At 44.8% G+C, this 20,949-nt stretch overlaps 2 protein-coding genes across 2 annotated transcripts; one reads left to right on the top strand and one right to left on the bottom strand.

Annotated features, from left to right (window-relative positions):
• Positions 1–519: 519 nt before the first annotated feature.
• On the bottom strand, positions 520–3,035 carry LOC311113996 (uncharacterized protein). The gene is made up of 2 exons (XM_084189262.1): positions 2,865–3,035; positions 520–2,483 (listed from the first exon to the last, which is right to left on the bottom strand). Exon 2 carries the CDS (start codon positions 2,468–2,470, stop codon positions 1,214–1,216), a length of 1,257 nt encoding a protein of 418 aa, XP_084045388.1. The 5' UTR covers positions 2,471–2,483; positions 2,865–3,035; the 3' UTR covers positions 520–1,213.
• A 2,706-nt stretch (positions 3,036–5,741) lies between these two features.
• Positions 5,742–8,253, top strand: LOC311113997 (F-box only protein 36-like; the record flags this gene model as incomplete). The annotated part of the gene is made up of 4 exons (XM_084189263.1): positions 5,742–5,837; positions 7,209–7,317; positions 7,704–7,876; positions 8,065–8,253. The coding sequence occupies 4 exons, from the start codon at positions 5,742–5,744 to the stop codon at positions 8,251–8,253; spliced, it is 567 nt and encodes a 188-aa protein (XP_084045389.1).
• Positions 8,254–20,949: the final 12,696 nt, after the last annotated feature.

Below are 20,949 nucleotides of genomic sequence, written 5' to 3'. Positions count from 1 at the left end.
TAAGAAAATCAGTCACTTGAAATACATTCATCAGGCCCTAATCTATGGGTTTCACATGACTGGGCAGGGGTGCAGCTATGGGTGTGCCTGGGAGGGCATAGGCCCACCCACTTGGCAGCCAGGTCAACCCACTGGGGAGCCAAGCACAGCCAATCAGAATGAGTTTTTCCCCACAAAAGGGGTTTATTACAGACATAAATACTCCTCAGCACCCCCCACACCCCCCTTCAGACGATCCCGCAGGTGAAGAAGCCGGATGTGGAGGTCCTGGGCTGGCGTGGTTACACGTGGTCTGCGGTTGTGAAATCGGTTGGACATACTGCCAAATTCTCTAAAACTGGCCTTTTATTGTCCCCAGCACAAGGTGCACCTGTGTAATGATCATGCTGTTTAATCAGCTTCTTGATATGCCACACGTATCAGGTGGATGGATTATCTTGGTAAAGGAGAAATGCTCACTAACAAGGATGTAAACAAATTTGTACACAGAATGAGAGAAATAAACTTTTTGAGCATATGGAACATTTCTACGATTTTTTATTTCAGCTCATGAAACATGGGACCTACACTTTACATGTGGCGTAAAATACAAGAACGAGACACTGCTGTAGCCTACTCACAACGAAAAGCTGTTGTTAGTCCAGGAAACCACAGTGGCGAGGTGTAAGGAACAGCCCAAAAATACACACACTTGCAGCACAGGAGGTGTGAAACGAAACAAACTGTTTGTTTCACACCTCCTGTGCTGCAGGTGTGGGTCTAGACTTCTATGACAGAGAAAGTTGGCTAAATTGATGTATCCTTTTTATTTTAATGTTTTCCAAGACACAAACAAATCCCAGGTTACAAGATAATATAAAGGCAGGTAAAAAAAAAAAAACAACAACATGTTTGTCAGTTGATAGTTTCATTGTGCAGCATTATGCGTCATCAACAGCTGTCATGTACGTATTAAGGCTGTTTGCGAGTTCACAAAGTACATATTCTACATTTGAGTCCATCTGCTCCACAGAAGTATATCAGGAAAAGTCAACAGAATGACAAAGTACATCAACAGCTCGTTCATTCTTCATCACTGTGTGTACAGAGGAAGTAAATACATACTTCACTGAGAATCTACACCTCTGTAACAGTGCAATCTACTGTACCTAGGGTTGCTAGCCTAGTAGATGCACAATGCAAAGAGATTCTAGAATCTACAACCATTAACCAATCACTCTTCCCCATTGCTGACCTCCCCCTCCTCCCCCTCCCCGCTTCGGGCATTGCAGCGGTTGCCGTGGCGTTTTATGCCCCACACCACGTCAGAGCTGAAGGGGCAGAAGAGGCAGCGGTACATGCCCTGTCTGTGGTTGTGGTAGATGTGATTGAGTAGCGAATACTCTAGTATGAAGGCCTTACTACACTCTTTACAGGAGTAAGGTTTGGGCACATCGTGCTTGTAGCTCACATGGTAGATGGCATGGCCCTTCATCTTGGAGCGCTTGCCGCACAGGCGACAGTTGTAGCGTCCCCCCTGGCGCTGGATATATTTGGTCAGGAAGGCCTCTTCCTGCTTTTTGTGTTTGTCACTTTTTTTGTTGTTGTTGTTGTTGTTGGTCTGTAGCTCCTCCTCTTCCTCTTCGTCATGATCCTCTTCCTCACTGCCTGCCGTAGAGCTTCTCTTTCGTTTCATGGGGCTGTCCTCTTCATTGTCCTCACCTCCCTCCATCTCCTCTATTCCTCTTTTCCCACCTTCCTCCACTTTCTTCACTCCTCCTTTGCCCTCATCCTCCTCTTCTGCCTTGGGCTCACTGGGAGGATGACTACTGTCTTTTGACAGCATGTCTACACTGATACCTTCCTGGTCTTCTCTCCCCTCCCCCCTACGCTCCTCCCCTTCTCCCTCCTCCCCGCCCTCTTCTTCCCCCTCCCCCTCTCCCTTCCCAGAGAGGCAGTGGCTGGTGAGCAGGTGGTCGTAGAGACGAGGGAACTCCCTGGCCGTGTGGAAACACACGTTGCAGTGGAACAGCCGTGCCGTGCGCTGGTAGAAGATGGCGTTGCCCAGGCGACCCACAGGCGTGTCGTCCAGACGGCTTGGGTGGATCTTTGCGATGTGGATGAGGTAGCTGCAGTGGCTCTTACACTGGAGCAGACAGTGGGGACACTGGAGGTGCTGGAGATAGCTGTCCGACTCCCGGTCTCTGTCCCGCCCCTGGCCGCCAGAGGAGGAAGACTGCCTCTTGAGTTCCATCACAGCCCCCTTTGACTCCCTTGACTCGTTAACCTCCATCACGGCTCCCTGTGACTCCTTAATGTCCACAATGGCTTCTTTTGACTCTGACTCATTCACTTCCATCATGGCTGACATGGACTCCTTCACGTCCATTGTGGCTGAAATTGACTCCTTAACGTCCATTGTGGCTTCCTTTGACTCCTTAAAATCCATCATGGCTGTCTCTGACTCCTTAACCTCCATCACGGCTTCCATTGACTGAAGCACACTGGACACAGAGGGGAGTGAAAAACATGGCGTTTTAATTATTGATTGTTGTTTATTTGAACAAGACTGAATGTATGTAATACATAAGTGTTGTTAGTAATGGATTAATAATGATAACGTAACGTAACTTAACAGTTGCTCAAATGCATACAAATGTACAAGCTAGCATTGTAGCACAGCTGTACATCAAGAAATCTGTATCAATAACAACGTGTAGCCTAGTCTACATTCACATCTGACATTGTAGAGGCATAACTCCAGCCATGTCCACAAATTGAAAGTAGGCTACAGCTTATTCCAAAATAGATTTAGCCTAATTCAAGCTAGTTTACTGTGTAAACAATAGCACATAGTTCGTTCGAAAATTTACATTTTAACTCACCTATCAGTTCTCAAAAATCCAATGAAGTACACATTTCATATTTCCGTGACTAGGTAGACTATTCCTGATTGTTGTTCGTTCACGTTTTGCTGAATTATTTGATACAATAACAAAAATCTGCTATAATGTAACTGTTTTTCCTCGGGAGCCTTTCCTTGGCCTATCAGAAGTGACGCTCAGTACGTTGAAGTGATGTAGCCTCCATCATTAACCCTCTACTCACCGCTTCGGCTTCCTGCTGTTCTGTACAACAACAGAAGAATCCATGCGTGGTCTATCCTGAACTTCTTGGTTCGGTCGGTGTTGCTTCTTCTCGTCCTTTTGGCTAACATAAGGTGAAGAAGTATCGGTTCTGCGTCGTCCCACAATATATTTCTCAGTGTATGGAGTCTAAAGCATTCTTTGCTAAAATGAGCCTCGCATATCCGAGTGCCGTCCAAGACGTCATTCCCGTGTAGGGAGGCGAATTCCACCCATTTTCGGAATACGATATAGTCTTTTGGAAAAGAGTGGAAACTGGCGGATTTCGGTGGTTTGCAGCCCGGGACTATGCACCTAACGGCATTTTGCAAATAGGGCAAGCACCACGTGATATTTAGGTCTCCTCCATAGAGGTAGAAAGAGGACTAATCTTTGAATATGTGCACAAACGGCTGCTTTGACAGCATGCCACTGGTGTATAATAAGAACAGGGCACGCCATTGAGGGCAATCTCATAGAGCTAGATAGAGGACTCTAGTGCCCAAAAGCCTGTTTTAGCATGGGCAGTGCCATTGAGTACTTTAGCCATTTTGAAATAGTCCATTTGGTGGGACTGCCTATGGCTTAAGTAAGGATCACGTAATTCCATCCAGGTCACCAGGATGGATCAGCCAATGAATTATACTTGTGAGGAAACATTCCATAACTGCAGGTGGCAGTAAATCGCCAACCTTGGCTTTATACCTGTTCAAACAACCCACTCTAGATGGCAGTGTGGACCCTTTCAGCTTGTTTATCAACTCACAGAAGTAGTAGAAGAAGAAAATAGACTACTTCAAATGGAGATGGCCTTAATGGCCATGCCCATGCTCTCACAGACACCATAATGGGACAGAGACAATGATGCGATGTCTATCTAAGTCTATGGACTATCTCCATTTTAAAGTAGTCCATTTTATTTTTTTGTATTTTAATAAAGTGTAAAGCTAATAAAATTGGTGATTTACCGCCACCTGCAGTGCTGGGGCCTGAACCAACTCTTGTCATTAATTTATTGTGGCCACTAGATGGCGGTGATATAGCTAAAGTCATTTACAAACCATAGGCACCCAGTTGACTACTTTGAAATGGTGAAAGCCCTCAATGGCAGGGCCCCCTTTCTACCTCTATGGTTTAATGAGTCATGCCAACAAAAGGCTGCATTTCATTCCCAAAAGAATGTCCCCTACACCCCTCCCTTCTCTTCTCGTGAAGGGGGGTAAAGGATAGTGGGACGAACAGAGGGGACAGGTTTTCGGAATGATATGCAGCTTAGATTTTGTCTTGTGATTCCTTTGGCTCCAAATGTGTAAATCTCCAATAAAAGTTGTATCAATTAAACATCACAAAAATCTAACAGGGTGGACATTTTGTGGTCTTTGGTATTTCCCATGTCTTCTATGACCAGAAGCATCTTATTTCCACATCACTTCCCCTCAAATGTGGAAAACGACCCGGTTCCCGAGTAAAAATGTGTGAAAGGCGGAACAGAAAGAGTTGTGTCTGAGAGACTGGTTAAGAGAAGGTGAACAGAAGGAGCATGGTGCCGACATTCTTGTAAACAATGAATGCTGGGTAATATCACACATTTAACCTCTAGATTTCTCAGCCTACCCCTCAACCACACATACACACACACATCTACTCACACTCTCAATCCTAGACAAACCAATGGTCATTTACTTAATGTACCTCGTAACTCAGCAAAGAGTTGAACTGGCAAACAGTAGGTCCTGAAACAGTGTTGGCACATATGGCACCCACTATGACTAGAAACCTCTCACTTCCCCTCAAACGTTAGAAATGGCCCGGATACAGAGTAAAGATTTGTGAAAGGTGGAACCGAAAGAGTTGTGGCTGAGAGACTGGTTAGGAGAAGGTGAACAGAAGGAGCATGGTGCCGACATTGAATGCTGTTGCCTGGCTACTCAAACTCCTTGCTCTGGCCAAACGCTACGCCACGCCCATGGATGTAAGTTTATTCTCTGCAATTAGTCTGGATCTGAGTAACTCCCAGACGGTTTATAGAACGCAAACACATTCTAAACACTCTGATTGGTCCCAGAAACCAATGGGTTGGGGCAAAGCCAGAACACACATGGGTAAAGCGGTGTTTAGAAAATGTGTCATTGGCTTTGATACTCTGATTGGTTAGATATGATGCAATCACGCTGATGACTTTGTTTTGTATATCACCCCTCATTTTGACGTCACCACTAACAAATTCATTGATGGCAGTCTCAGACTGAAGTATGTAGCGAACATAGAGCAGTGGAAGAATTCAGTTTGAGTCGTCAGGAAATCAGTGCTGGGTAATATCACACATTTACTCTCCATATTTCTCAGCCTTCCCCTCAACCACAAACACACACACACACATCTACTCACACCCTCAATCCTAGACAAACCCATGGCCGTCTACTTACTGCACCTCGTGACTCAGCAAAGAGTTGAACTGGCAAACAGTAGGTCCTGAAAACAGGGTTGGCACATATGGCACCCACTCCCACACCCTCCCTGTCTGCCAGCACCTTCACACACACACACACACACACACACACACGCACACACAAAATATCATATGAAAGTTTCTGAAGCTGTGCTTGGGGCTCAGTGTGTGTTAGTAGTGTAGAGATCATGTCGACTCTCCTCTCAGAGTGTTTGTATGAGATCAGTCAACAGGCTGCACCTCCCTGTAAGGATTACCACCAACTCACAGTCACCCAGACACAGGTACAGTACAGACACCTACAGGAACAGTACAGTCACCTACAGACACAGGTACAGTACAGACACCTACAGGAACAGTACAGTCACCTACAGACACGGGTACAGTACAGACACCTACAGGAACAGTACAGTCACCTACAGACACAGGTACAGTACAGACAACTACAGGAACAGTACAGTCACCTACAGACACAGGTACAGTACAGACAACTACAGGAACAGTACAGTCACCTACAGACACAGGTACAGTACAGACAACTACAGGAACAGTACAGTCACCTACAGACACGGGTACAGTACAGACACCTACAGGAACAGTACAGTCACCTACAGACACAGGTACAGTACAGACAACTACAGGAACAGTACAGTCACCTACAGACACAGGTACAGTACAGACAACTACAGGAACAGTACAGTCACCTACAGACACAGGTACAGTACAGACAACTACAGGAACAGTACAGACACATACAGGTACAGTACAGACACCTACAGGAACAGTACAGTCACCTACAGACACGGGTACAGTACAGACACCTACAGGAACAGTACAGTCACCTACAGACACAGGTACAGTACAGACAACTACAGGAACAGTACAGTCACCTACAGCTACAGGAACAGTACAGACACCTACAGGAACAGGAACAGCACAGACACCTACAGGAACAGTACAGACACCAACAGGAACAGGAACAGGAACAGTACAGACACCTACAGGAACAGGAACAGTACAGACACCTACAGCTACAGGAACAGTACAGACACCTACAGCTACAGGAACAGTACAGACACCTACAGGAACAGTACAGACACCAACAGGAACAGGAACAGCACAGACACCTACAGGAACAGTACAGACACCAACAGGAACAGGAACAGGAACAGTACAGACACCTACAGGAACAGGAACAGGAACAGTACAGACACCTACAGGAACAGGAACAGTACAGACACCTACAGGAACAGGAACAGTACAGACACCTACAGCTACAGGAACAGTACAGACACATAGCTTAGTCCATTCCACTGGCTTTTGGATGTCTTTTAGGTTCAGCATTTAGAAGCTGTTTCATAACGTATGTCAGCCGAGGGGAGGGAGGGAATGCAACCCTGGAAATCTCATCAGCTTTAGGGCTCTGCTACAGATGTGGATCAGTTTCCGGGCTAGACACATGGTAGAGTTTTAAAGAAATGTAAAAATGGTAAAGAACAAAACATCCCATTAAATTCCACAGTAATTGGGAATAGTCATTTACACAGTCAAGTGAACAAAATGTGTTTTGTAACTAACTGGCTACATTTGTACACTGTGAACTGTTAGGCTATTGTGTATTAACTTGTAATCATGTAGACCTGGTTTGGTCGTAGGTGGTTTTCAGGGTGTGGAGAGTGTCCTGTCCTCTACGACACGAAAAACCACAACCTGCAGAAAACAAGAAATCACACACAGACTTCCTACAGGATAGCCACACACAAGGTAGAGTGTGTGTGTGTGTGTGTGTGTGTGTGTGTGTGTGTGTGTGTGTGTGTGTGTGTGTGTGTGTGTGTGAGTGTGTGTGTTAGAGAGATAGGTTATTTTAGGTCACACAAGTGCATACTCTCCATAAATAATTCTGTCATATAAAACCCAACGATCAATCTGTCATATTGAACAACCCGACCATGGGCAAGTCTAGACATGGAACGAGAGAGCCTACTCCCACAATATCCTTTTAATGGTCCATAGCAAGAATACACAATAAAATAATTGTATTGTCCAATTCCAAAGATCATACGATTTATTTAGAATAGATGCCAATAGCCTATTACTATTTAAAATAAAATTTTATTGAAAGAGAATGTGTGTGGGGGGTCCCGTCACAGGTCACATAGGGCGAGTGTTTGGTCCACACACTCTGGACTACGTGGTGAACCTGTGCTGGCATCGCTATGACTACCTGGTCCGGCTCCCTGATTGGCTGCTCCTGAACATCCTGTCCTTCCTGGAGTGGACAGAGATTAAGAACATCTCCCAGACCTGCAAGAGGCTCCAACAGGTAGGCTAACCATGATGACATCATTGTAAGGATTTATAATAATGATTGGGGTTATTATGCTGGTAGAGCTTTTCTCAGACTGAAAAATGCTCAACATTTATGATCTCTCCTCCTCCCTCTGTTGCCCCTATCATTTCTCCCTCTCTCCCCCTTTTTCTCCCCCCTCCCATCCTCCTCTTTACCCCTAGCTATGCTGCAGTGAGGTGTTTTGGGAACGGGGGACAGCAGGGGCCAGGTACGGGCAGAGTGAGGTCACCATGGAGGGTGTGAGCCGTTCTCTACAGCGCCGCCTGGTGGTATTTCACAGAAGACAGGTGCTCTCCCGTCTGGCCCGGCAGCAGCACAGCAAGAGGAAGAACAGTATCTGGCACCTGTGAGAGTGTTAGCCTGGTCACGCAGACTGACCACTGCGCTCTCGTTTCGTTTTACTTCAACAGAACGTGAGCTATTGCACAATCAGGCTGATTTCACCAGGCTACATGTGAGACAGAGAGAGGAGCAAAGTATGTCTGTCGGTCTGTCTATCTATCTGTTAGTCTGTCTGTCTGTCTCTCTCTCAAACACTTTCAAGATATTTGATTATTATCTATTACATTTCCATGACCTGGGAAATAGTTACATTAGGCACCTAGGGCAGAGTTAGTTTATATGGGCAGTGGAGCTGCCTGTGAGCGTTTTGAATGGCCAGCAGGTGGTGATATTAAGCAAAAATCAGAGAGCCTCATAAACCTCTCTGATTCACCAATTGGTGAGTTTGGTAGCCTGCTGAAGGAAGTCTGAGCTCAACTGGGGAAGAGTTATTGCTATCCCAAAACCTTTTAATGGTTATAATGATACATAGCTAATGTTGTTTGTTTTTGTGTTTTTGGTCTCAAATGATAGAATAAAGAACATATGGTACAATCACCTATACATTGTGTCTGTGATGAATCAAGCATATAGACCAGGGTTCTTCAATTCCGGTCCTGGAGGGCCGAAACACCTCTGTTTTTCATCCTCTCCTTCTAATCAGGGGCTAATTCAGACCTGGGACACCAGGTGAGTGTAATTAACTACCAGGTAGAAATAAAAAACAGAAGTGTTTCGGCCCTCCAGGACCGGAATTGAAGAACCCTGATATAGACAGTAGTTCATCAATAGAATGAACCTTTTTTATTCTCTGATGTACTGCAGGCAGATCAGAAGTCCTAATCCAATGCATGTGATTGAATATACTGGTCGCCCATCTGAGTGCTCTAGTCTTCTCTACCCACCAGAGGCTAAAGCCTATAGTACTGTGGAGGCTTTCTGAGTGCTCTAGTCTTCTCTACCCACCAGAGGCTAAAGCCTATAGTACTGTGGAGGCTTTCTGAGTGCTCTAGTCTTCTCTACCCACCAGAGGCTAAAGCCTATAGTACTGTGGAGGCTTTCTGAGTGCTCTAGTCTTCTCTACCCACCAGAGGCTAAAGCCTATAGTACTGTGGAGGCTTTCTGAGTGCTCTAGTCTTCTCTACCCACCAGAGGCTAAAGCCTATAGTACTGTAGAGGCTTTCTGAGTGCTCTAGTCTTCTCTACCCACCAGAGGCTAAAGCCTATAGTACTGTGGAGGCTTTCTGAGTGCTCTAGTCTTCTCTACCCACCAGAGGCTAAAGCCGATAGTACTGTGGAGGCTTTCTGAGTGCTCTAGTCTTCTCTACCCACCAGAGGCTAAAGCCTATAGTACTGTGGAGGCTTTCTGCTTGGGCGTTATCATGTTAGAGACCCCCCTCTGGTGTGACCTAGCTGTAATAAAATTCCATTCTCTGAGTGATGCAGCACACGCATACACCGCACCACAGCTCTCTTGGGGCATATTGACTATTGATGGACCACAATGATTGTATAGAGTAGAACACATATTTTGGAATGCAATATGTGTTCTTTTCAAAGACTTGAAAATAAGTAAAAGGTGTTGTCTGAGAGAGAAAAAAAGTTGTCAGAGAGAAGAGAGAGAGAGAGAGAGAGAGAGAGAGAGAGAGAGAGAGAGAGAGAGAGAGAGAGAGAGAGAGAGAGAGAGTAGAGAGATAATGAGCAAGGGAAAGAGGGGGGAAGAGAGAGAGAGAGGATACGTTTTTATTTAATATACTAGTGCACTATGTAAGGAATAGTGTGCCATTTGGGACACAGACACAATCTGAAAGGCCCAGTACAAGCATGGTCTATCATTGACAGCTATTTAATGGTGGCTGACAGAGCAGCCACATGATAGTCCCAGAAGTGGCCTGCCCATTCAGTACTGTGACAAAGATCAATTAATGAGGAGCTCTCTCTCTCACACACTCCAACTGTTCACTCGCTCTGGTAGAGGGTTAACGAATTCCATTCTGACAACGGAGGTAGATGAGGGCCGAATTTCATTTTGAAAAACCAGCCTTCTCTCTCTGGCAAGGAGAGTAGAAGGAAAAATGATTTTGGAATGGAATGCAAAAAGTAGCACAGATTTTACAGCCTGGGTGTAGCCTATGAAATATCATCCAAATAAATAAAAATAATATATACTGTATATATATATATAAAAATGTATATACAGTACCAGTCAAAAGTTTGGACACACCTACTCATTCAAGGGTTTTTCTTTATTTGTACTATTTTCTAAATTGTAGAATAATAGTGAAGACTTCAAACTATGAAATAACACATATGGAATCATGTAGTAACCAAAAAGTTATATTTTATATTTGAGATTCTTCAAAGTAGCCACCCTTTGCCTTGATGACAGCGTTGCACACTCTTGGCATTCTCTCAACCAGCATCACCTGGAATGCTTTTACAACAGTCTTGAAGGAGTTCCCACATATGCTGAGCACTTGTTGGCTGCTTTTCCTTCACTCTGTGGTCCAACTCATCCCAAACCATCTCAATTGGGTTGAGGTCAGGTGATTGTGGAGGCCAGGTCATCTGATGCAGCACTCCATTACTCTCCTTCTTGGTCAAATAGCCCTTACACAGCCTGGAGGTGTGTTGGGTCATTGTCCTGTAAGCGCAAACCAGATGGGATGGCGTATCGCTGCAGAATGCTGTGGTAGCCATGCTGGTTAAGTGTGCCTTGAATTCTAAATAAATCACTGACAGTGTCACCAGCAAAACACCCCCACACCATCACACCTCCTCCTCCATGCTTCACGGTGGGAACCACACATGCAGAGATCATCCGTTCACCTACTCTGCGTCTCACAAAGACACGGCGGTTGGAACCAAAAATCTCATATTTGGACTCATCAGACCAAAGGACAGATTTCCACCGGTCTAATGTCCATTGCTCGTGTTTCTTGGCCCAAGCAAGTCTCTTCTTATTATTGGTGTCCTTTAGTAGTGGTTTCTTTGCAGCAATTCGACCATGAAGACCTGATTCATGCAGTCTCATCTGAACAGTTGATGTTGAGATGTGTCTGTTACTTGAACTCTGTGAAGCATTTATTTGGGCTGCAATTTCTGAGGCCTGTAACTTATCCTTTGCAGCAGAGGTAACTCTGGGTCTTTCTTTCCTGTGGCGGTCCTCGTGAGAGCTAGTTTCATCATAGCGATTTGATGGTTTTTGCGAGTGCACTTGAAGAAACTTTAAAAGTTTTTGAAATGATCCATATTGACTGACCTTCATGTCTTAAAGTAATGATGGACTGTCGTTTCTCTTTGCTTATTTGAGCTGTTCTTGCCATAATATGGACTTGGTCTTTTACCAAATAGGGCTATCTTCTGTATACCAACCCTACCTTGTCACAACACAACTGATTGGCTGAAACGCATTAAGAAGGAAAGAAATTCCCCAAATTGACTTTTAACAAGGCACACCTGTTAATTGAAATGCATTCCAGGTGACTACCTCATGAAGCTGGTTGAGAGAATGCCAAGAGTGTGTAAAGCTGTCATCAAGGCAAAGGGTGGCTACTTTAAAGAATCTCAAATATAAAATATAGTTTGATTTGTTTAATACTTTTTTGGTTACTACATGATTCCATATGTGTTATTTCATAGTTTTGATGTCTTCACTATTATTCTACAATGTAGAAAATAGTAACAATAAAGAAAAATCCTTGAATGAGTAGGTGTGTCCAAACGTTTGACTGGTACTGTATGTATATTACAGCCATTGATGTAGAAACACTTTTTAAGAAAAGTGAAAAGAGTTTTGACAGAAGTGACTGTGTCGGTTGTGGTGGTTCTATACCCACCACTGCCTACCTCCTACGCAGTCTTTTACCACTTCTCACCTGCTGCAATGTTCTGAGCTGTTTCTTTGTTGTGTAATGGCGCTAAGCTTTGGCCTTGAACACTGAGAAGTGACTAAACAACGTTGTTCAAATAAAGCGGTCGTGCCTGGTATGAATAGAGTTATCAGCCGCTCAGTCAACACAGCTGAGAGCTCTTTGGGGGCTTTTTAAATGAACGCAGGCTAAAGAGCTTTGGGGTGTCTTGAAAATCACTTTACAAATAACATATAATATTGCTATGATTTAACCTTTCTTGGTGGTTCAAGGCTGGGCAATATGTCTCTCTTGTCGAGAGTTAGACTCTAAACTAATTATATGGGGCAGAACATGCAGGGAAAATGGGAGAATGCGTCGCGGCTGATATGATGCTGATCCTGGCGCTGTCCTTTCAGCACCACCTGTCGAGCTGGTGCTATGCGAGTGGAGCAGGTCGGGACCACGGAGAGCGGTTATAGCCAACAAAACGCTGCTCAATGGTGCAAACGCTGCACTTCACTGCATCTGCTGGACACACACACCCACACACACATTAAGATTTCTAGCTAGAGAGCACTTATCAATAAACTACAGTATTAGTTTTGTTCTATCATGTTCCATATGGCTCTACAACGCTCTGGACGTTTCACCCAGCCTCTGTTCTCTCTGGTTGTGTGTTGGGACGGAACAGGTGAATGCCATGTACAGTATGACGACCTGTAGCATTGAAGCAGCTGCACAGAAATCTTGCTCTGTTCGGTTATCTGGCTTCACAATGAAGAACAGTTGTGCCCCCCCTCCCCCCCTGAGGGCCGCCGAACCGAATTACAGTAAGCTACAGCAATGGCGAATTCCAATCACGGTTTGGAAGTGACTGGAAAAGACGGGAAAGAGCAAGCTGGCCGGTGAAGTGACGATATCTCGAGTCACTTTTACCGAAACTGGGGGAGCGTCTCGTTCGTAGGTGATGATGTGGAAACCACGTGTCTACGTAATGGATAGCCGATCTCTCGGTTCGAACCCCTCCTCCCTCTATCCCCCCCGCCCGCCTATCTCCAGCGCAGGGGTACGGGACCACGCACACACATCTCTACCGGATGCGTTGTACTTTTGGGAGAAGGGAGGGCCATAGTCAGCTTATTTTCATCAACAAGGTGAGGAAGAGAGCAAAAAAGAAGAGGGGGAAAGAGAAAACAGAAACTACCCGGATAGGAGAGCCGCAACAGCAGCAGTGCAGTGGGACTCTATCAAAGAAGCATGGATTATTCATAAAAAACCCAGGCTTTATTCAATATTCAACACGGTTTTTTTAAAGACGCAGGAACGAAGGGATTGGGGATTGATTCCTGCTGTGATTTACAGTAAAAGCCAGTAGCCTTCACCAACGTGACGACGCGACTTGATTTGGATTCGATTGGCTATGCGTTGTTGGTTAGAAAGCTCCGCTGCAGTGTTCGCATAGGGATGGTACCCCTACGGGTTCACTAACGGACCGAACCCACATCCACCCTCACCCCGGGAACGTACGAACTAATATGCAATGGTTTTTTGTCCAGAAATCCCCTGCGTTTCGCCGACTACACGCTAGCTCCGCATGTCTGTCTGCCGCACCGCTCCCCCTGTGCGGCAGATGCGATCTAAAGAGTATATTTGGGCTTCTGACGCGCCGGCCAGGCGGCAGCAGCAGTACCCGCAGCAGCGATACCGCTAAGGAGCAGGAGCAAGTGGAGGAAACTGCAGCAGGCGCCTTTTTTCTGCGGTATAACGAAGCGTTTCTGCAGCTAAGCGCCAACTCGAAGGACCCGGGGATTCACCTGTTCTGTTCTATGGTCCAGCTGGTTGGGCCGAGTCGCAGAGCTAAGCCCAACGGGACCTGGCTGTTATGCAAGCGGGGGGAGCGAGTCCCCATGAGGGTGTCTAGGCTGCTGGAGCGCTCCTCGACCAAATCGATGAGGTTTCTTTGGAACATTTACAGCAAAGGATCGCATATGCTGCAGTGTCTTTGTGGCAAGAGTCTCAAGAAAACCAAGAACCCAACTGGTGAGTGAGAGACTGAGTGAGTGAGAGAGAAAGAGAGAGAGCGAGGGACCCCCATGTGTGGTTCTGTGTGTGTGTGTGTGTGTTTCCCCCTGTGACTGCACTGTTCGGCGCAAGCTTATGGTTGCTGGTGTGTTGTAGCTGCAATCGCAATTGTGCACCAAGTGAGCGCAGGGGGAGAGGAGGGGGGGGAGAAAGAGGAGGAGGAGAGGAGGGGGTGAATAACTTATTTGCGCAGACCCCACTACTGCTGCCACTGCTGGTGTTACGTGTGTTTGTGTGTGTGTGTTTGTGTGTTGAGCGCGCGCGTGCCAGAAGCGCAGCAGGAAAAAAAGCCAACACACAAAAACAAATCCCTCCAACACAACCACACAGCAACACATAGATTTCAGCTGTTGCGGAACTTTCTTCAGGTGATTGTAGGGCCTGTTATGCCAATGGTATTTGGCTGCAGACTGTATCGAGGCTGCGTATTTTCACTGTGCTGTGGCTGCCGCTGTTCTCACTCGGGTTTGTTCGGGTTTGTATCACTGCAGTATAGCTCACTTCTGCAACACTTCCACGGGCTCAGCTCAGTACTGGCCCAGTCAAACACGCTGCGGCTCTCAGCCTAAACGCAATGATTCCCCTTTACGCCTATATTCAGATATCACCATGCATGCGAATTGGACATCTAGGCTATCTGTTGATGCAGTTCACTCAGATACGTTGCCATGACTGTAAATACACGCTGAGATATTCACAGCATTTTTTTTTTTGTTGCATAGAGCTTTTGATCTATAAATAGCATCATCAGCTATTCCAACACCTAGGCCTTTAGCAACTCATGCAAAGCAATGCGACATATGCTGCACTAACAATGGAACATTTACGCCAACTTTATACGTAAAAGGCTATTTATTTTTATTTGGGGTGTGTGAATTACATTAGGCCTACCACGTATTTTCTCTCTCCCCCAAATAGGTTATTTTTCTAGTAGGCCTAGACTGAAAATAAATGAAGGTTCTTATAGTTATTCCTCAGCTCTTAAAGGGATACTTCGTGATTTTGGCAGTGAAGCCCTTTATCTACTTCCCCAGAGTCAGATGAACTCGTGGATACAATTTTTATGTCTCTGTGTGCAGTTTGAAGAAAGTTGCTAACTAGCAATAGCGCAATTGGTCATTCTAGCAGTTCCCATAGACTTCCAGTCATTGCACTAACGCTAGTTAGCATTGGCTCACGAAACTGCCTCTAACTTCCTTCATACTGGACACATATACAGTTGAAGTCGGAAGTTTACATACACTTAGGTTGGAGTCATTAAAACTCGTTTTTCAACCACTCCACAAATTTCTTGTTAACAAACTATAGTTTTGGCAAGTAGTTTTTCCAACAATTGTTTACAGACAGATTATTTCACTGTATCACAATTCCAGTGGGTCAGAAGTTTACATACACTAAGTTGACTGTGCCTTTAAACAGCTTGGAACATTCCAGAAAATGATGTCATGGCTTTAGAAGCTTCTGATAGGCTAATTGACATCATTTGACTCAATTGGAGGTGTACCTGTGGATGTATTTCAAGGCCTACCTTCAAAATCAGTGCCTCTTTGCTTGACATCATGGGAAAATCAAAAGAAATCAGCCAAGACCTCAGAAAAAGAATTGTAGACCTCCACAAGTCTGGTTCATCCTTGGGAGCAATTTCCAAATGCCTGAAGGTACCACATTCATCTGTACAAACATTAGTACGCAAGTATAAACACCATGGGACCACGCAGCCGTCATACTGCTCAGGAAGGAGACGCGTTCTGTCTCCTAGAGATGAACGTGGTCCTCTGTAGCTCAGCTGGTAGAGCACGGCGCTTGTAACGCCAAGGTAGTGGGTTCGATCCCCGGGACCACCCATACACAAAAAAAAAAAAAAAAATGTATGCACGCATGACTGTAAGTCGCTTTGGATAAAAGCGTCTGCTAAATGGCATATTATTTTATATTATATTATAACGTACTTTGGTGCGAAAAGTGCAAATCAATCCAAGAACAACAGCAAAGGACCTTGTGAAGATGCTGGAGGAAACAGGTACAAAAGTATCTATATCCACAGTAAAACAAGTCCTATATCGACATAACCTGAAAGGCCACTCAGCAAGGAAGAAGCCACTGCTCCAAAACTGCCATAAAAAAGCCAGACTACAGTTTGCAACTGCACATGGGGACAAAGATCATACTATTTGGAGAAATGTCCTCTGGTCTGATGAAACAAAAATAGAACTGTTTGGCCATAATGACCATCATTATGTTTGGAGGAAAAAAGGGGTGGCTTGCAAGCTGAAGAACACCATCCCAACCGTGAAGCACGGGGATGGCAGCATCATGCTGTGTGGGTGCTTTGCTGTAGGAGGGACTGGTGCACTTCACAAAATAGATGGCATCATGAGGAAGGAAAATTATGTGGATATATTGAAGCAACATCTCAAGACATCAGTCAAGAAGTTAAAGCTTGGTCGCAAATGGGTCTTCCAAATGGACAATGACCCCAAGCATACTTCCAAAGTTGTGGCAAAATGGCTTAAGGACAACAAAGTCAAGGTATTGGAGTGGCCAACACAAAGCCCTGACCTCAATCCTATAGAAAATTTGTGGGCAGAACTGAAAAAGCGTGTGCGAGCGTGGAGGCCTACAAACCTGACTCAGTTACACCAGCTCTGTCAGGAGGAATGGGCCAAAATTCACCCAATTTATTGTGGGAAGCTTGTGGAAGGCTACCCGAAACGTTTGACCCAAGTAAAACAATTTAAAGGCAATGCTACCAAATACTAATTGTGTGTATGTAAACTTCTGACCCACTGGGAATGTGATGAAAGAAATAAAATCTGAAATAAATCATTCTCTCTACTACTAATCTGACATTTCACATTCTTAAAATAAAGTGGTGATCCTAACTGACCTAAGACAGGGAATTTTTACTAGGATTAAATGTCAGGAATTGTGAAAAATTGAGTTTAAATGTATTTGGCTAAGGTGTATGTAAACCTCCAGCATCTTCACAAGGTCCTTTGCTGTTGTTCTGGGATTGATTTGCACTTTTCGCACCAAAGTACGTTTATCTCTAGGAGACAGAACGTGTCTCCTTCCTGAGTGGTATGACGGCTGCGTGGTCCCATGGGGTTTATACTTGCATACTATTGTTTGTACAGATGAACGCGATACCTTCAGGCATTTAGAAATTGTTCCCAAGGATGAACCAGACTTGTGGAGGTCTTGGCTGATTTCTTTTGATTTTCCCATGATGTCAAGCAAAGAGGCACTGAGTTTGAAGGTAGGCCTTGAAATACATCCACAGGTGCACCTCCAATTGACTCAAATGATGTCAATTAGCCTATCAGAAGCGTCTAAAGCCATGACATAATTTTCTGGAAATTTCCAAGCTGTTTAAAGGCACAGTCAACTTAGTGTATGTAAACAGTGATAAGTGAAATAATCTGTCTGTAAACAATTGTTGGAAAAATGTCTTGTGTCATGCACAAAGTAGATGTCCTAACCGACTTGCCAAAACTATAGTTTGTTAACAAGACATTTGTGGAGTGGTTGAAAAACGAGTTTTAATGACTCCAACCTAAGTGTATGTAAACTTCTGACTTCAACTGTATATATATATATATATATATATATATAAGTTTTATTGTCACATACACTAGATAGGTGCAGTGAAATGTGTTGTTTTACAGGGTCAGCCATAATAGTACGGCGCCCATAGAGCAAATTAGGGTTAAGTGCCTTGCTCATGGGCACATCAACAGATTTTCACAAAGTCGACTCGGTAATTCGAACCAGCAACTTTTTGTTTACTGGCCCAATGCGCTAACCGCTAGGCTACCTGCCTCCCTATTACTGTATTTAGTAATCATATCAATCATTGTATCATGTGAGTTGATAGCTATGTCGAATGGCAGACAGACATGCCATGAACTGATTCTCTCTCTCTCTCTCTCTCTCTCTCTCTCTCTCTCTCTCTCTCTCGCTCTCTCTCTCTCTCTCTCTCTCTCTCTCTCTCTCTCTCTCTCTCTCTCTCTCTCTCACACACACTCTCTCTCTCTCTCGCTCTCTCTCTTTCTCGCTCTGTCTCTGTCTCTCTGGTGTAGTAGATCAGAACTACTTATGCTCAGCTGACACCGTGAGATTGACAAGCGAGGAGAAACCGCTTTCATTTACCATCTGTCCGTCCAACGGTGTCTGTAGCGGCCAGGCTACACTTTGTTTGTCCAAATAAAATAAATACTAATTATCATGGCACATTGAATTCCAGGGCCAGGGTGAGGGTGAAAAGCGGTTATGTTATATTCAGGACCTCCCTCCAATAGACGTTGAGACATTGCAGTAAATTTCAAACCTCCACAAGTCAGTCTCGAGGGAGAGACCGTGGTGGAACTGCATGGAATTTCATGATGTCCTGGGTCCAGAGTTCCAGCACGTTCCAGCACAGCACAATTCCACATGATTCCAACCAAACAGGTCTTGTAAACAAAGCTTCTTCAAAGCTGACTGATACTGTATAGTGATTATACTAGGCTGTTATCTGCAGAATCTATATGAGTTTGTTGTGACATGGGACAGTGGTCCAGTCACTTTTGACAGAAGAAACAACATTGCAATTGTAAACACATACATTTCAGTTTAGTTAGTATCTGTTGTTGCTATCAGTGACAGCCTGAGAGAGAGAGAGAGAGAGAGAGAGAGAGAGAGAGAGAGAGAGAGAGAGAGAGAGAGAGAGAGAGAGAGAGAGAGAGAGAGAGAGAGAGCGAGGGAGACAGAGAGAGAGAGAGAGAGAGAGAGAGAGAGAGAGAGAGAGAGAGAGAGAGAGAGAGAGAAAGACTGTGTTTGTCAGCTTGTCTTCTAGAGGCTTCAGACCCAGACTCCCAGCAGATGGTTATATGTTCACAGCCTGCTCTGGCTTATAGCTGCCTGGCTGCTTGGCTGGCTGGCTGCTTGGTTGAGGGCTGTGAGTGTTGAACGGACAGCTCCAAATGAAGTACCTTATACCAGGGGTAGCCAAGCTTTCTCCTGGGGAGCCCTGCTACAGGTTATTTTCCCTCTGCAGGTGTGTGTGTGCAGTTTAAATCGAGAGAGTGAGAGAGAGAGAGAGAGAGAGAGAGCGACATGTAGTGACTGAACGCTGTGTGACCTGTCAGCATAGTACTTAAACATGATTTCTCGCTGTGCAGTTACAGTGTTGTTATTCAGACAATAGCTCTATTCCCAAAGGTACGACTCATCTCTGCTAAAGGACTACTTTCATCAAGAGCTCCCATAACAGCTCATTCTACAGGGGAAGGTTAAACAGCACTCAAATTATACCCATCAAGGTCCACTCGCTCTCTCTCTCTCTCTCTCTCTCTCTCTCTCTCTCTCTCTCTCTCTCTCTCTCTCTCTCTCTCTCTCTATCTCTCTCTCTCTCTCTCGCTCTCTCTCTCTCTCTCTCACACACACTCTCTCTCTCTCTCTCTCTCACACACACTCTCTCTCTCTCTATCTCTCACACACTCTCTCTCTCTCACTCTCTCTCTCTAGAAGCTTTCACACTTCCTTCCTCTCACACACACACACACACACACACAAATGCACATGCACAAACACACACATATACGCACACACACACACATACACACACGTAAACACACGCCCACACACACACCCTCAGGGGTTGAATGTTGTATTGACCGCTGCTGGATCCATGATCAGTTTGAGGCCAGAGAGAAAGGCCAAGGTTCAGTGATACACAACCTTAAATTAGCACATCAATTTCTACCCCATAACACAGAATGAGAAAATGGTGTGTGTGGGCTGGGCATTTGAAGATTACAGTACTAGAAGGTCCTTTGAGTCTTAGTTTTGTATTTTGAATGAGAAACCAGCATTCTATATTAGCGCAAGGGCTCAATACAGACAGTCAATGTAAGGTCCTACAGATTGCCAGAGGGGTCAGCTCTATGTGGAGCAGACATCCAGCTTCGGCTTGCGTAAATGCCCAGCTAGTGTAACGGTACTAGCATTAGCATCCCTCAGACTGCCAGTGCAATATTTGGCCAATATTTTTTTTTATTTTTTTATTTCACCTTTATTTAACCAGGTAAGCCAGTTGAGAACAAGTTCTCATTTACAACTGCGACCTGGCATATACCATGGCTAAGGGCTGTTCTTAGGCTTGACGCAATGCAGTGCCTTATTGCTATTATAAACTGGTTACTAACGTAATTAGAACAGTAAAAATAAATGTTTTGTCATACCCATGGTATACGGTCTGATATAGCACGGCTTTCAGCCAATCAGCATTCAGGGCTTGAACCACCCAGTGAAGTTTTTATCATTGCAGGACTCTCAGGGGAAAAGTGATAGGCTTTTTTCTGTTCAAAGGTGTTATAGTGTGGACACTATATAAATATTTACATTGAATATGTGTTGTACTTACCTGTAGTATAGTATGATTGCTATTCATGTGTGCATGGTTATTATTGGCATTGACCGTGACCTTTCCCCTTTGATGATGTCATCAACCAGAGTCAGATCTGTACAATTCTACCACAGGTTGAGTGGGCCGTATCGTTCTGCTGTTTTTGTACTGTTTGTACATGGCTGTACACCTTTTATTTATTGGGTTGAAAGTAAAGGAAAGTAATATTGAAATGCGTGTGGGCATTCCTTGTCAAGTTACTACAAAAGGAAACACCAGTTTAGGACTGTGTCCGCTCTTTCATCTTCACTGATCTAACAACAGGAGAGAGGTAACAGCTGATGTGCTGTTGACCTGACAACAGAAGAGAGGTAACAGCTGATGTGCTGGTGACTGTTCTG

Source organism: Coregonus lavaretus (assembly GCF_964263955.1).
Source record: "Coregonus lavaretus genome assembly, contig: HAP1_SCAFFOLD_2178, whole genome shotgun sequence".
Classification (NCBI taxonomy): Eukaryota; Metazoa; Chordata; class Actinopteri; order Salmoniformes; family Salmonidae; genus Coregonus; species Coregonus lavaretus.
Note: the sequence above shows the minus strand (reverse complement) of the source record. Positions and strands in the feature narration are given on the sequence as shown.

What these genes read in the sequence shown, in the direction of transcription:
- LOC311113996 (XM_084189262.1), bottom strand. Translation starts at nt 2,470, where the DNA reads ATGGAAGCCGTGATGGAGGTTAAGGAGTCAGAGACAGCCATGATGGAT.